Raw genomic sequence first — 18,013 nt, 5'->3', positions numbered from 1 at the left:
TATACTTACTAAAATATACTAACTAACTAATATAATATACTTACTAATATAATATACTAATATACTTACTAATCTAATAACTAATATACTTACTAATCTAATATACTAATATACTTACTAATCTAATATACTAATATAATATACTTACTAATATAATATACTTACTAATACACTTAGTATTAGTCTACTAATCTAATATAATATACTAACTAATATACTTACTTATATACTTAGTATTAGTCTGAATTGACTCGACTGGGAATTGAACCCACTCAAGTGAAGTCAAGTCATGTTATTGGACAGACGTGAATGGATCCTGCCCTCTACCTGGTGCTAAACAGTGGAATACTAATAAATACCTACAATACTACCTGCCCAGTATCATCTCTCACATGACGCACTTACTTAAGTAGCAAAGGTTTACAATAGGATTTAGACTGGATACAATGCTCTGTATGTTAAGACTGTAGCTAAACTACTCCGTTGGGCACGCTGTCACTAGACTGTTGCACATGGAGTGTCTCTGGACTGACAGCGGCCCAGAATGGAGACATTGAATGGCTTTTGAAGAATGGAGGGTTGGTGACGCGGAGCCGTGGAGTGGTATGCGCCAATAGAGGCGCGTTGTTGCAGAGTGCAGAGCTTGAGCCTGAAGCGCTCCCCACCAATCCTGGAGAAGGAGTCGCTTCCCGAATCTGCATAGGATCAGACGAAGAACGAGGACGAGGACAAGACGGGCGCGCGCACACCTATAACATAAACACATAACACACAGATCCCTATACTCTACTCCTAGCACTCTTATCCGTAACACTTAGTATAGTCAGACTTTTTTTTACACAACTTACATTTTGTAAAGCTTGACTCTGACTCAGTATAGCTTCCTTTCATTTTCTGACATGATGTTAATCAGTGCCATAGCTGAGTGGTTAGTGGGCCTGCCTGGTGAACAAAAGGTCCTGGATGTCCTGGGTACGATTGCAGGTCAGGTCAACAATGTGGGAATCTTAGAGTGATTTGAGGCTGTTACCAGGGGTGTCTATATTTTGACTCAAGTACTGAGTTTGAATGAGTTTGAATATGTTGTAGAGTTGGAATGAAGTTTGTAGCTAAACGTATGAAGGAGTTAGATGTAAAAAAAACTGGCAGAATAAGTAGTGACAATAACAACAGTGTGCTCGTTAAGTATATACTGTTATGTACATATGTGAAATGTGTCCTCTGCACTTTAACAACTAGCAGTCTCAAATCATTCTAAGGCACACACATTGTTGACCTGAAATGGTACCCAGGACCTCTGGTTCACCAGGCAGATCCACTAGCCACGGCACTGTGATTAAAATAATGTTTGAATATGAACGGGACTTTACAAGTTGTAAAAAATGAAAAAAGTATAAATAATTATTATTTGTTTAAGTAAGACTTGAATAAGTTGTGTCTGCGGTTTGTCTCCATACACGTAACCAGACATAAAACTGCTGTCCTGTGCAGTTGGACCATTTCACTCCTAATAATAATACCTAATTGATCCTTTGGTGGAAATTCAGCTTTACACAGTTGATGTCTGCCCTCAGAGGAGCAGTTTGAAATGTCTTGCTCAGGGACATCCTGACTTGATGCCATAGTTGAGCCTTGAACCTGGTACCTTTGGCTCACTAGTCAGTCATTCTATCCATTCACCTACAGTGGTCTCCTTGGAATCGTGGTTCTAAAACATTTTGTTGTCCAAATTGACCCCAATGTGAAAAGATCTAGTACCAGGGCCCTCCATGAAAGAGATGTACATTTAAAACATAAATGATAACCATAAAAAGAATATATCTATATAGTTATTTAAATTTCACACAATATCAGGATTAAGAATCGAACTCATAACCTTCTGTTTCTCAGTCAGGCTCTTACACCTGTGGGCCACCACTGGATCTGTGGTGGCCCACTGTGGATTGAAGAGCAAGTAGATAATGACAGAAAAGGCTTGTTGGCTATGGTTCACGTCATTTATTTTCTGATATTGCACTAACATGTTTGTGCTGTCCTGTCTTTTTCAGGTCATTTATGGCAGGGATGTGTGGTTGGAGGATGGAAAGGAGACAGAGGGTACAATTCCTAATAATTGGATCGACAGGGGTAAGGGTTGACGACAAAACGTTTTAGAACCACAGATTCCAAGGAAACAGCTGTAGGTGAATGGATAGAGTCACTGACTAGTGAGCCGCAGGTAACAGGTTCAAGCCTCAGCCACAGCAGCAAGTCAAATCAAATAGGTACTATTAGGAGTGAAATGGTTACGTTTCTTCACCCCAACTGCACATGACAGCAGTTTTATATCTGTTTACATGTACGTTATTTTCAGTGATGAAGACAAACCGCACAGACGTTCACTGTACTTTAGTACATTTTGTAAACGTATGACTCTGAGTAGAGTATAGCCTGACTTAAACAAACAAATAACAACTTAGTATAGTCAGATTATTTTTTACACAACTTACATTTTGTAATCAAACTACCGAAACGAAAGTTAAATCCGAAAAAATCACTAAATCACTAAGTGTGGAGGCCAAAATCGTCCCCCCAAAAACCTGTTAGGAGTACGTTTCAGGCAATTTAGAGTTGATTGGTAGTACTTTGTAGTGACTTTTTTTGGTCCCTAACATTCATCGAGCTCTGGACTTAGTAAATTTATTTTTTCACCATTGTGTCACTACCGAAACGAAAGTTAAATCCGAAAAAATCACTAAGTGTGGAGGCCAAAATACTCCCCCCAAAAACCTGTTAGGAGTACGTTTCAGGCAATTTAGAGTTGATTGGTTATTTTCGTTTCGGTAAAATTTATTTCACCGAAACGGTTTTAACTTGTTTTTCTATATACTTATAATACTAATATATAACTAACTAACATACTTACTAATAGTGTCTATATTATAGATTATAGTGTTAGTGTCACTATATTATAGTGTCTCTATATTATAGTGTTAGTGTCACTATAATATAGTGTCTATATTATATATAGTGTCAGTGTCTATATTATAGTGTCTCTCTAGCACCGCCCCTTCCCCTCTAGCTCCACCCCTTCCTTTCTCTAGCTCCGCCTCTTCCTCTCTGGCTCCGCCCTTTCCCCCTCTAGCTCCGCCTCTCTAGCTCCACCCCTTCCTCTCTAGCTCCGCCCCTCCCTCAATCTTTCTGTAATATTTCAGCTGCCCGTTTATATTTGTTCTATAACCCCTCCGCTTTATTGTCTGGAAACCACGGGGGGAAGAAGCCCCGCGCCCACTCCCTGCACCCTCTCTTGAGTGAGTAACCTATCTGACCGACACAGGTCCTCTAGCCATTAGCCACGCTAGTACTTGTGACCCTGACTTAGTCCACTGCGCCATCAGTAGCCCTGAAATTCAATGCTTTCTGTGTTGATTTTAAGGGTTTCTGGGTGTGTGGGTTCAAGCCTCACTCACTCCTTACCCTGAACCTCTTCTTCTCTTCACGTCATTATGAGCTAATGTAATAATTAGCTCATACTGTAATAAAAACAACAATTTGAGCCGTTATTACATTATGCACTGTTATAACATGAGGGGCTACGCAAGGTTCTTAATGTGTCACATTATTACATTATGAGCTTTTATAACATTTAGTTTATTACATTATGAGCTTTTATTACTGTAAATGTATTACATTATGAGCAGTTATTACATTATGAGTTGCTACAGCAACTCACAATGTAATAACGGCTCATAATGTAATAAACTAAATGTAATAAAAGATTCGGGCTCTGACTCTCACCACCTTCTTGGGCGCTATGCTATCAATAACAGACAAAAATGCAGTTTTGCTATAGTACAATGTTGCTTACCTGTTATTCATGGTGCTCATCAGTATGGTCAGTACCATAGTTAGCACCATAGCACTCATGGATCAGACACCAGAAAAACAGAGTAAAAACAGAGTAAAACACCACACATGCATCTGGTGTTTTACTCTGTTTCAACCTGTCATGGATCCGTCCATATACAACCTATACAGATCTAGATACATGATACTGACCATGACAGAGGCAACCTGCACTGTGTTGATGGTTTGAGTAAGGAAGGTCCTCACAGCCACACTTTAACTTAGACACCAGTGTGAACAGTTCAATTTGTTTAATGCTTATTCAATGGATGAATTAGCTGACCATTCTTGATTGGCATTCTTTGTTGTGATTGTTGTTCTGTGTACAGTGTTCAGTAACACAGAAAAAAACAGTTCTCCAAGCAGAGAAAGACAAGCCTCTGACATTTGACAAATAACCTACATGAAAGTGTTTGTTTGTGTGCAGACAACGCAGTGAGAAACAGATTTTTTTCTGCATGTGTATCAAGGCTCCAAGATGACTGTGTGTAAAATACATGCAGAAGTCACAGAGGGATATCTTTCCAGGTTCAGAGATTTGCGTGTCTTCATGTACGTGCATGCACAAACCACAAGTATGAACACATACTTGGGAGCTTAGTCCATATTTACAAAAACAAGGATTGATTTCCAATCCTCTGATCATAGCCAATAGTTTATCAATATGAATTAGGTAGGGACCCTACCCAATGAATATGAAAATCATATTCCCTTTTCTTTGTTTCAACAAAGAATCACTTGCTAGTACAAAATTGATATCACTAAAAACAAAAACAAACAAACGTAAAAACAATGCCAAGACTTTTACAACCTCTGTGAGAAATACTGAGTGGTGAGAACTCAGGTAATAATTCGAGCCATATCAATTCCATTTACAGATTGCCACAGGTGGTATTTTGATGCCTGTGTAATGCAGCCTTGTATTTACCCTGATAAAGGGAGCAGAGCAAAGTGTTAACAGTCATATCAATAAAAGGCCACTAATGTTGCAGCTTGAAAGACATGCGTCTTTACAAAGAAGAGTAGGAAAAAACAAATTCCAAATGGAAAGCCCCAAATTACAACAAGCCTCTGACAATTTGACAGTAACCAAGATGATGCCATGGCTGCGTGTTCATGTTCTGTATTTTTGTGACTGTGAGCTTGCATGCATGAGCCACAGATAGAGTGAATGTAAACCTAAGCATAGTACAGTTTAAGTAGTAGCAGTAGTTTTCACAATCTGATACATAGACAGCACAGTTTATAGCATTGAAGCATTGCAATATGTGACTGTACGGATGTGGATGTTAAAGCCTGAGTTATACTTAGTTGCACACCGGTGTGGCATACCAAAATAGCAGATCTATAATCTCACAATGCGACACCGGCACACAACTACAGGTTAAGCATAAATCAGGTGTGTTGACAACATACACCAGTGGGTAAGTATATTATTGAAGATTATTTTGAGAACATGGTGTGTTCTCAAAAGTTACACATAGCTGAAAAAGATGCAAATACTGTATATCAAAAGAGAGCACAATTTTGATTGGCAAAGATGTACTCGTGACCACCAAGTGCACATTCACAAGGGAAAGAATTACACACACAAAATATACAGTCAATTAAAAAGTCCCCACTCGAATTCAAGGGTTAGGGTTAGGGTTACTTTTTTCTCTTTTGCCTTTTGTTGCCGTAAATTCAAAGACATCTTATGAGCCGCAAAAGCAGAATATTTACCCCTCCCCCCACCTTTCCCTCTTTCTTGTCAGTCTGTTTTTCTGAGATTTGGCCCCTGGTTCTAGCCTCTCCTTTAAGTCCAAACACCCCTGTAGGATGGTACAAGCTCATGCGCAGTAGTTTTTTTCAAATGTGATTTTTTTTTATTACATTCGAATGCTAAAATTGCCATTTGAATGTTTTTTTTTTAAATATATATGTTTTTCATATTTCTTTTTCCTGACCTACCAATGCAAAAACAAATGCTTTCATCACGTCAGGCATGATCAACAATAAGGTTTAAGTGCATGCACTGCACACAGAAAGTTAAGAACGTCGTCGCTGCCATACCACCCAATGTGTTGTGCACGCTCGACCGTGCGCCTGTGTGTCTGGTCTACGCTGAGACACACGTCGGTTCAGCGCAGAAGCAGGCAAGACTCCTCCCTCCCTTAAAGTTTCCCCTCATGAACTTCACTTGGAAGTTACAAAACCTTAATAATTATGACGACAGCGAAAGTTTTTATGTAACATTGTCCGTCTGTAATGTAGAGGAGCTCTTCTCTACAAGCACACAACGCGTCGCTGATGCAACACCGTTGTACACCGAAGCAAAAACAGGCACTAGGCAGGAACGCACAGACATAAAGCGGTGATTTCGAAGCACTGCAATGGGTCACAGACGAGAGAGCCGCAAGCGATACACAGCATTTAACATGAAAACAACGTCGCTACAACGTGGCTATCAGCGCTTGGGACGTGGATGGAGTTCTCGTTAGGAAACGTAGGCTGCGGTCGTAACGGATGGATCTTGCTATGATAGAACAGTAGCTCTGGTCCATAGCATTAGAAAGAGTTCTCCTTAACGCTATGTGACTTTTCGGCATTGCCCCCGGTAGCGCAGTCTCGCGACTGTAGTAAAAAAAAAAAAAATTTTTGCTACTCACCAAAACAAAGACGGTTTTAAGATGTTGAAAGCCTACTTTGCTTAGCGGGAACACTTTGAGCCCCCCACCCGTCTAAAATATACTTTTTGGCCAGAAAAAAAAATATTACACCGGAGGGAATTATTTTTTAGTTACTCCACTGTGCCCCCTATAGATCTGGTCAATGGAATGTTTTACTCGACGAGGTGCGTCGTTTCCTCGGACGCGTGGTCTGAGGAAGTTGAATCCTAATATTACTATCCTCTTATAAAAAAAAAAACCTTAACTAATATAGTTGGTTTCACTATTTTGTTTAGCCTGTTATTATAGCATTTGTATGTGTGCACGTGGGTGTTTATTATTGTACAACTATAAATTATATTATATAATGATATATTATATAAAATATTCGAATATTAAAAATAATAAAGCATTGAAATTCGAATGGGATTACAGAGGAAAACTGACAGTCCTAATGTGAACATGCTCTGTGATGATGTAGCCGTTGGTGTCTTCCACAGAGGGGGGCAGGTGACCGGCCTCCCCTGCCCACTGAGCTGGTTGCAGGTAACTGGAAGACAGGAGCAGTTGGTTAGCTAATGGCTGGTGGACTGGCTGTCTAGGTCACCGTTTCCCATACAGTGGGTCAGGACCCAAATATCCCCCTATTTTTATATACTAGACATACTCTGGAACGATGCCAGTAGGGAACGATGCAAATAGGGAATGCATGCCCCCACAATGTTATGCAATACCCATTATACCCGTTGTCAGAGGAACCGTTGTACCCGTCTGTCTGTGTCCATTTTATGTCCATATATCGAGCTCCCTGATGTTATCAGTATATATGGGCATATCAGGGGGATCGGTGGTTCTGGAAAGCCCTTGTGCAGTGGTAAACGTCTGTGAAGAATATGTGGAGAATTTCTGAAGAGTGCAAACTGACCATATTACTGTATGTGGCGAATCGCGAAGACATCAAATTTGTCTTTTGGGTCTTGAGCTAAAATGTTTGGAAACCACTTGGTTGGCTAATGGCTGGCTAGATAATGACTGATGATTGAGTGATGATCTACGATACGAATGAACGCATGCATGGACACATAGATAGATGGGTGGATGGACTGTCAGATTAGCTGGTCTGTTTGTTGACAACATTGGGATTCAGGACAGCATGTGGAAGCGTCTGTGTGTCAAGTTACATTTCCCCCATGAATATTGTACAAAACCAAGGTGATGTCCTTTCCTTGCAGAATTATTACTCAGTCAAGTATGAAACACTATTTATGTAGTACACATTTTGTGCATCCACACATACATCATTCCAGACAATTTTACCTCCTGTTTTTCGAATCAAATGGTACAGTGGTTGTGGCAACCAGATGGACTAGCAGGTTTAATCTCAGGAAGGTGTAGCAAAGCGAAAGTGAAAGCCAGCGCAGGGACGTCTCAGAGCCTAGTTTTAATGTGCACCATTACTCTTGTCTGCAAATCCACAATGTTAGTTGTGAGTCTAGAATTGACAACCAACTAGCCAGCCAGTCAGAACACTGCAGACTGGCTTAGGGAAACGGCAGAAAAACACTGAAAACTACTGGAAGTTTTTTTTCTTTTCTTTTCTTCTAATAACCATAACCTCAGTGGATGTAAGCCACAACTCACTCATTGCTCTCCAACGTCATGTGATCCACCTGGGAGCTGGGTGGTTGTAGAGGACGATGGAGATGCGTGTCCAGGATGGGTGTCTCAGTGGGGGGATAGGGAAGGACCGTGGCCTGGCCTGGGCCCTGTGATTCTGAGGCAGCCTGCTGGGGCCCAGACTGGGACTGCGGCTCCGGGTAGTGGTTGGAGCCGGTAGGAGGAGCAGGAGGGGGAGAGGAGGGCATGTGGCTGCTACTGGAGGTGTTGGCATCCAGCATCTCAAGGAGGAGGTCGTAGACGAGGACCACATTCTTCCTCTTCATGGTGGACAAGTGGTCCATGCCTTTGTTACTGAGGAGACGCAGGAGAGAGGAGATCGATCATCAGTCACCTGACATGTGCAAAAGCATTATTCAACCTGTTCTGTTGTTTTGTTCCGCATGTTTTTACACTTTACTTTCCATGCCTAACAGAAACAAACTTTTCAGGAAGATTTCTTCCAAGATTATCGGACTTCCCACACCCACACTTTCTGATATGATAAATAAGGCCATCACACGCTTAGCACTTACAATAACAAATGACACTGATCATCCCCTGTATCGCTACTTACAACTCATGCCATCTGGGCGAAGATACAGAACCTTAATAAGCAACCAGGTCTATGAAAACAAGCCCAAAAGAAGCGACTATAATAGGCCACATGAGCACTTCAAACCTATATATGTCGTCCATTAAACAATGTGCATATATATATATGTTGGCTATTTGAAAATAGACGATCTACAAGCTCACAACCGTTCTACCATTATTTACAAGCAACTTCAGAAAAACAAGCCCAATGTGGCTTATAATAATCAGACCAGGCAACACTGCAGACAGGGAGATAGGAGAGCATATATTGGATTGGGGATAATGGCTAGCGCAGTCTTCTCTTAAAGGTAATGGCATCTGGCACGGTGATTGGTACTGTAGGTCACGATGCATTTTGTTATGATGTGTTATTGGTTGACACAATGACACTACAGTAATGTAACTGTTCACTGTTCAGAGAGGTCACATTTTGAACAATTAAATTACCTTAACCATATTTCTGTTGTCCTTATCTTAATTTCATATGCTCAACATTCTTGTCTATCAATGGTAAAACATGTTTTATCTTCTTTTAAAAGTAATCCAAAAGTAACTGAAAGTAACTAGAAGTTATTTTTAAATTTGGGTACTCGGATTACGTTAATGACTACAATGTTTAGCACGTAATTTGTAACTGTAGGGGATTCCTTTTAAAAAGTAACCCTTCCAACCCTGGTTATGGGTACCTGACATGTCTGATGTGTGACAGTAGCATAGTGAGGTGTGTGAGTCGTAGAGTCTGCTGCTGGGAGGACAGGCCCAGCTTGGAGATGGCCCAGACCAGGGCATCGATCACTGAATCCAGCAGCCGTAGCAGCTTGTTCCTGCTCTCCAACTCCTCTGTCGTCTCCGGAGGACTATTGCACGTGTCTGCAAGAGAGGGAGAGAGAGAGAGAGATATCTTTAACCCATTCAATCCGGTAACACATCTATAAATGTCTTCTAAATCCGAAGAGTTTTCTGAAAACCGTTTGTTGCTATAATATCAGTGGTTCTCAAACGTTTTCATGTCAAGGACACCCAAAATGATATGTAATTGGTCACGGACCCCCATCTCAAAATATATTGTTCCAGGAACCCCAGAAGCCAATATTGGAGTGCTTTAAAAAAATATATATATATTCAAAGATTTGCACACATTTTCTCGATTTTTCAAAAAATAGCAGATCTACAAGCTCATCGCGCGGCACTCGGTGCTGCGCTATGAGCTTGTATATCTGCTATTTTTAAATGGCCAAAGAAATCTTGAAATGACACAGATGCGTTCCCGGTCTTAATGGATTAAACTCATTAAAGGTACAGGCAGTAGTTAAAAACATGCCAAATGGATGACACAAAAAGCCAGAGGCTTGTTCCCCATTGTGGTCCGTTAAACATTCAACACCATGGACCCCACTTTGAGAACTACTGGGATAGTAGTTTTTCTTACTTTTCATCATTCAGGAAAGGAATTCTGCATTTGGTAACCAGGGACTGGGCCCAAGTTTATTTTCATGTGGTTTAGAATAAAAATTGTGAACAGATCAAAGAGGACGATATATATTGTGAACCAATCAACAATGACCTTGGCATCGACATTGAACTGGCACTTTAAGGCATTTGTTACTGTCTAGACTCTGAGTCTAGAGGATGAATAAGCAGGCAGCAAGGAATTTCCTCCCCTGTTGCGTCTAAGAAAGACTGTCTGTCTCAAACAATACTACGGGTCTAAGCAGCCCTGCGCTGCTCATTACACCCAAATGTAAATGTTGGCCAAAGGGTGGCGCTAGAGGAACGGCCATACGGTTAACAGTCACATCCTGCAGGCTGCCTACTAGCAGCCAAGCATCCTTCAGAAAGCATGAATGCACTCTACACATTCCATGGCAATATGACCATTAGATTTTGCGATAACAAAGTGGCCTAACGGTGGCGCTATAGCAAAGGCAATTGGCCACCAATACCAGTAGGGATTATCCTATGGGCACTCCGTAAGTTTCATGGCAGTCCGCTCGCTTGGCATTGATAACCAAGTTCCAAGCAAAAAGAACTGGCTGTAAACGAAACGTGTAAATTGGTTGACCGGAATATTAACTTGTGGAGTAAACATGTAGGAAAAGTCAATGTAGGAAAAGTCTTACTCGGGCAGCTTATAAAATAACAAACATTACATCTCATAATACGCATAGAGTCATGGTTGCATGTGAAAAGTTAAGTAAATACGGATGACAGTTTGTGTGGTTTTTTTGCACCTTATTTCTAATCATACACATACCTGCCGCTATGTGTTACCACTTTCGCACCTTAGGCTTAACCTCATGTATATACTGGCCTTATGCTATGCTTATATATGTGTATATCGTTTTTGATCTTTTTTATGTTCTCTTTAACATGCTTATTTATTGTTAGCCCCCCACACCTCCTTTTTCTTCTTCTCCCTTTCTAGAAAACAACAAAATGCAAAAACTAATTCACCCACTTCTTTACATCTGTAAACAAATGATGTGACAATAAAGTTGATTCTAAATGAAAAGAGAGACCAACGTTGTCTCTGTTATTCTCTCAGATAAACATGGCAAAATATAAAGAAGTGCAGCTGGTGTATGTTTACATATTTACATGACACTGTGCAAACACAGCATTGCCACAAACTTTTGCACATTTCTGCCATTGTTAGAGATACATCCGTTTAGGTGAGACTCATCTTGTATACAGAGCTAAATTGTCCTACTTTTGTAATCCAAACAAGGACCACAAATGACTTTGGATTCACATTCCACCAAACTCTCTAATTTGGCGACTAGCCATAAATAATGTAGCGGAGTCAAACAATTGACAACTGAAATGGGGTGGAGGAGTAAGGCTGCTGACCCTAAAGTCCAACCATGAGCCGTTTTGTACATAGGCGGTCCGTTTAGTGCGGATGAAACATTAATGCAATGTCTTCCTTACTGGGGTGCACATGAACTCTGTACAAATATCTCTATGTGCATGCTTTCCCTTATAAGACTAAGTTTAAAAGATCCTCTTGGCTCTCAGTTTCCTCGGCTCAACAGTCTCCAAACTCTACAACTAAGCGTGTGCTGGCTCACTCAGGTGGCAGAAGGCGTTGACACTTCCTAGACGTCTTTTACTTGCGACGGTACACAACAAATTTCATGGTATACTAGCCATTAGATTTAAAGATAACGTTGCTTGTGAGTTGTGACCAAGTGGTGGACAGATGGACATACGACCAACATCATTATCCATAACCATTTAAACACATTTGGATCTACAAGCTCACAGTGCCTCGTATCGTGACTTTAAAAAAATAAAAAAATAAATGTCACCTGAACGGACAGGCCCAACAGAGACGCCAGGGTTAAAGCCACGCCACTAGCAGGGCTTTAACCCAATTAAAATAACCATTATCACATAGGCATATATCAAATCTATTATTCTATGCGACACAGCAGAGGGCAGTAGAGCAGAGATCCTTTATCAAGCCTATCCATTCTCCCATGGCAAGGACAGAAGGACCGAGGAGTTGAGCCATACTTTCCATCTGTCCAAATTCATAAATCTGTAATCCACTCCCTGTTCTCCTGGCTCTTCAGACTCCATTTCACTTCTTGCACAATTTGTACTTTTAGTTTTTTGTTCCCTGCAGCTGCAACGGAGCCGAGTCAACATGGAGTCTGTCAGGGGTTGTGTGTGTGTGTATGTGCATGTGTGTTGTACTGCAAAAATGTGGAATTATCTTTTTCAAAGGATACAAAAATGTCCCACAAAAGTATTTCAAATTATATTTTGGATCCTGGAAACCACTGTCAATTTGATTAATGGAACCTCAAAATATATTTTCTCCCATAAAACAGGACCTCTATAGAGAAGACTATAGAGATGACTAAAATACATTGTACAGTATGTGTTTGTGATTAGGAGTAGTGAACTTTGTCAGGACACGCATACAGACAGGTCAGTCACCTGAACCAAACCTGGTGATTTGTGACAGGAGGGTTGAGGGTAGAGGGCACCGTGACCTCTAGGAGAACACAATGTTTGACTGTACTAGGTCAACTAGAAACAAAAAAATAGTTTTAAGTTTTAAGTGTGCCTGCCGCTCGCTAAGTGTTTTAACTTCCTTTGATTGATTGAAATATTCTTTAATCATTCAAACAACCTTTGAGTATTTTTTACTCATTTTAACATCTTTTAAGTATCTTTACTCAGTTCATGTACTTTTAAGTATTTTATACTGATTCTCACAACTTTTAAGTATTTATACTCATTTTAACAACTTAAGTATTTTTACTAATTTTAACAACTTTTAAGTATTTTTTACTGATTCTAACTTAGGTATTTTTACTCATTCTATGCATTTTTAACATTTTTTACTCATTGTAAGTAGTTTTGAGTATGTATACTCATTTAAACAACTGTTAACTCTCTCAGTGCCACACAACGAGATATCCCGAGTTTTTTCTGAATGTCCTCAGTGCCAAGAACGAAAAATCCTGAGTTAAAAAAAAATATATATATATATTATTATTTTATTTTTTTTGGAAATAAATGTTCAGAACCCAAGATATCATTATCTGAAGATTTGCAGCTCCATCCACTCCTTGTTTAACTGTATAACTGAAAAGGGCTGTATCTCGCTTCCTTAGCACTTTTTTTTTACTTTTGAAAAATTGCTGGCACAGTATGAACATATTTTTTTATTTCATTGGCACTGAGAGAGTTAAGGACTTAAGTATTTTAACTCATTTTAAGTAATTTTATTGTGTGTGTGTGTGTGTGTGTGTGTGTGTGTGTGTGTGTGTGTGTGTGTGTGTGTGTGTGTGTGTGTGTGTGTGTGTGTGTGTGTGTGTGTGCTCACAGCTTGTAGATCGGCTATTTTCGTGTGTGTATGTATGTATGTGTGTGTGCGTACAGATTTACTGGAGTTGGCAAATCCTCAAGGACCCCTGGGGGTCCCCGGACCGCACTTTGATAACCACTGGGACAGATGAACCCCCCCAGGAACATCCATTCTCAGAGTCAGCAATAATTTACCTGGGGCCCCCTGGGAAGACCTCAAGGACCCGTGGGGGTCCCTGGACCGCACTTTGAGAACCAACGATGGACCCCCTAGAAACCCATCCACTCTCAGAGTCAGCAATCATTTACCTGGGCCCCCCCTGGGAAGACCTCAATGACCCCTAGGGATTCCAGAACCGCACTTTTCTGTTTGGGCCCATTGAAAGTCAAGGGGGGTTTTGGCATCTTTTCTTGCATATTACGTTGTTGTGGTAACGCGTAGCGGCAAGAAATGTAATAGCCCAATTGTCCCGGCTGAGCCGCACGTTTTTGTGTCAACCGTGCGGGCACCATTATGGGACGAAATTTGCTGGAAGAATAAATAAACATTATTATTAAAGCAATACAAGGTAGGTCCAAAAATAACGATTTTTAGCAACCTCTGCTGGTCACTACCGTCATTGCAGATCTTTAGCGGAGTCCTGCAAAAAGCGGTCTTTTAATTGTTTTATACTATCTGCGGATCGTTTCTCTTAGCCAGTGGGGCTTTAGTTACCGTGAGCTGCGTTTTCTTTTGCTGTTCCATCTCCAAATCCTATAAAGCCATAAAAACAGCGTGAAATTCCTTTTTGTTACTAGAGCGGTAGTTCCGGGCCAAACAGGAAACCGGTGCATTTCCGTTTCTGTTTTCCGGACGGATGACGTAATTTTCACGGGAAAGACGCCCCACTCCACTTGGATATTTGAAAATAGCAGTTCTACAAGCTCACAACGCGTCACAATGCGACACACTGTGAGCTTGTAGATCTGTTATTTTCAAATAGCCAATGTATAGGTTTCAACTGGTTACACTGATTTTGATGCTAAACATTTCATAATTGTATAAACAACTGGGAAGGGCAATGGGCAGTGGCCTCAGTTTCATGAGGATGAGGAGGGACAGGTGGGTGGTCTTGTAGGAGGAGGCGGAGGGACTTGTTCAGGTGGGAGGTGCTAAGGTGAGAACCAGGTATACTTAATGAGCTGGAGGCGTGTCCACATAAAAATATAATTTTAACACTTTCTGTACACTTTTTTGAAAAAAATCCTCCTCTTAGTATAATCATAATACCTGATGATCATGTTTTAGGGGGGGGGGGTACTACTATGCATCCAAATCATCAGTGCATCAGAGTTACCCAAAATAAAAAATCAGAGCTAGAAGTGTTTTTCTCCAAATCTTTGGAGCGGATGGAAGTGACGCTTTTTGGGATGACGTCACATCCGTTGATTCCTTCTAGGAGAGTCGTGTGATCGGGCCAACGGTGCCGGAGATTAGCTGTCCGCAGACGGACGGACACACACACACGGACGGACGGACGGACGGACGGACAGATAGGGTCAAAACATAGTCTCGGCCACGCCTTTGGCCTGGCGGAGACAAACATAGAGGCAATACAATAGTGTCCTCAAATGAACACAGAGTCCATTGTCCAATCCTCTAGTGAAAAGCCATTCTATAGATAAAAAACATCACGTGGATGCACCTGGGATCAGTGTTGTAGCCTGGAGTCGACGGGTATTTCGGGTCTTGCATCCCAGTAGCTACCCACGGTCAGTCCTCTTAGGGAAAGACAGGGCCCCTCAATCCGCTTCTCCGAAACTACACTCCCGGGACCGGGGGAGGCTCTGGCACGTGGAGGGACTAGGCTCTGTGCATGGCCTCCTGTCCGGGCCCCTCCTTCGTCTCACCAGGTCCAGGACCTGAGTGTTGCACCAGACTCCCCCACTCCAAACATTTCACTACGACGTGATGGTGTCTTTGGTCGTGGTGGTACTGCAGGCTCCACTTGCTGCTTGCCTGAAAGGCCCTCCTTAAAGGCCTCATAGAAGTGAGTCTTAAGAAGAGTTTAAAGTAAGGTAGCCTGTCTACAAATGTGGAGCCCTTACAGCAAATTATCTATCCCCTTCTGTTACAAGCCTTGACAATGGGGACCGTGAGTAACAGCTGGTCTGCCGATCTAAGGTTGCAGGGGGGGAGGTAAGGGGACAGAAGGTCAGAAATATAGGCTCAATGCCGTTCCGTGATTTAAAAACAAACAATATTTTAAAATCAGTTCTTAATGCCACAGGTAGCCAGTGCAGTGAGGCTAGAACAGGGGTAATATGGTCATATTTTCTGATTCTAGTAAGAACGTTAGCTGCAGTATTTTAGAGTTACCAAGTTACCCCGAGGGTCCCTGGACCCCACTTTGAGAAGCACTGATTTAAAGGGACTACACCATGAATTTTAACCTTTACTTCTTTTTTGTGTGTTTTTGGTCTCCCCTACCTCTCTTCTATCCCCAAAACTACCCCAGTTTGAACACTCAGGCTTTCACAGCAAATCTTGGGTTTTCTGTAAATTGGTCTCAAAACAGGCCAAACTGATTTTCACCCTGACGTGACGTCACGTCAGGGTACAATCCCTCCCGTTTTTCAGTTCCAACCAAAAAAAATAATATATATATATATATTTTTTCATTATTATTTTTTTTTTACTTTTTCCACACAGAACCAGGAGATAACATGCATACAAACTGGCTCAATAGCGCCCCATGCCAAACAGGACAATGTGGTATTGCAGGTGAAAGTGCTTTATAAGCCAGAGAGAAGTTAGTTGGAATGAGTATATCTGATGCTTATTTAGGCTCAAACCTTTTGAAAGACGTTTGAGGGACATAAACAATATGATATTAAATATTATTATTTTTTAAATTCATGGTGTAGATCCTTTAATGCATGTTATTTTTGTTATAATATACAGAAAATATAATATTATGTCTGCATATTATTGTTTTGTGTGGTTTTAGGCTTTGCTTTCTCATTTTCCCAAGCTCTTGTTTGGTGAGCTGAACTTATTAAGTTAACGTGCTACAAAACTACACTAATACTAAAACTGAATGCAATCATGCCATCACAAACAGTCTGAGTCAGGCCAATGTGACCTCGTCAGTCACCTCATTATATAACCATTACTTGATTTGGGGTCATATGTCTTGCCATTAGACCTAAAGCCATTTCAGAATAAACCCTTTTCTCATAGACCCAGAACTTCTGCCTTTCTCAGTATTCAGTAGGAGGATAGAGTGGAGTGCATCAGGATTTGTTTTCATTTTGTCAAAAATACAATGAAGCGGTGATTGCTACTGCGCATGAAAAATACACACTCTGACAGAGATTTCTCTGCAAGAGAGAGAAAGCGAGTGTGTACTGTATGTGTGTGTATATGTGAGTGCGTGCGTATATACTTAGCCTAAGTACACTGCTCCACATGCACGCTTCGCGCCGTGTTGCGAGCTTGTGAATCTGCTATTTTCACTACTTTCACCATTTTTTAATGGAAATTATTAGATTATTCCTGAAATACTGAAAATATTAATGTTGTTCCAGTGGATAGACGAGACCTCCCCCACCCCCCGGACACTTTTTGTTTACATCCGCATGCACGTCGTGGCTTCTGTGGCTCGCCAAAGATCGTCAAAACAAGGTTAAAAACGCTGGCAGAAGCTAAATAATGAATTAATTAATACCTGCAGGGAATGTGTTAATTGACAAAAAGTTGTGACTTTTTTTGTTTGAACTTTTTAAAATCTTTTGAAATTATATATATATATATATATATATATATATATATATATATATATATATATATATATATATATATCTTATCTTATCTATCTATATATACAATTTCAATCCTGCGCCATGTCGGTTGTCAGTATGTACGAACGTTGTATGTGGCCAGTGTGACGTAATCTGACATCACGCCAGTGTGACGTAATCTGACATCACGATGAGACGGTCGTCCCGAATATGGACACAACGCCAGTGTGACGTAATCTCACGACAGCATGACATCACATCCTACCTATCTTATATACAATTTGAATCCTGCGCCATGTCGGTTGTCAGTATGTACGTTGTAACGTTGTATGTACGTTGCATCACTCCGAATATGGACACAACGCCAGTGTGACGTAATCTCACGACAGCATGACATCACGCATGACATCACATCCTACCTATAAATTCTAGGATGCCGTCAGATCGCACCAGTTCGACGGCTTCCATAGTGGGTTTTGGTCATTGGAGAGGTGATGCACGTCACCTCTTTCTGAAGTGGGTACTTTCAAAGCCTGCCGTGGATTTAGGAGAGCACAAAACTCTCTCTCACACTGTGAGGTGCCTGTAAGGTGGCACTGCAAAGTGAACGACGCGTCACG

The 18,013-nt window shown here is 41.0% G+C and overlaps 1 protein-coding gene across 1 annotated transcript in view; it reads right to left on the bottom strand.

Annotated features, from left to right (window-relative positions):
• Positions 1 to 4,167: 4,167 nt before the first annotated feature.
• esr2b (estrogen receptor 2b) overlaps positions 4,168 to 18,013 on the bottom strand; it is a 39,601-nt gene continuing 25,755 nt past the window's right edge. The window contains exons 8-10 of the mRNA XM_084045520.1: positions 9,473 to 9,656; positions 8,175 to 8,504; positions 4,168 to 7,083 (exon numbers count right to left, since the gene is read on the bottom strand). Coding sequence (XP_083901646.1) covers positions 6,963 to 7,083; positions 8,175 to 8,504; positions 9,473 to 9,656 — 635 coding nt within the window. The 3' untranslated portion in view covers positions 4,168 to 6,962. The remainder of the gene's footprint in view (positions 7,084 to 8,174; positions 8,505 to 9,472; positions 9,657 to 18,013) is intronic.

Source organism: Gymnoscopelus microlampas (genome assembly GCF_963454915.1).
Source record: "Gymnoscopelus microlampas genome assembly, chromosome: 20".
Taxonomy (NCBI): Eukaryota; Metazoa; Chordata; class Actinopteri; order Myctophiformes; family Myctophidae; genus Gymnoscopelus; species Gymnoscopelus microlampas.
The sequence above is the reverse complement of the archived record's forward strand: the minus strand, read 5'-3'. Positions and strand labels throughout refer to the sequence as shown.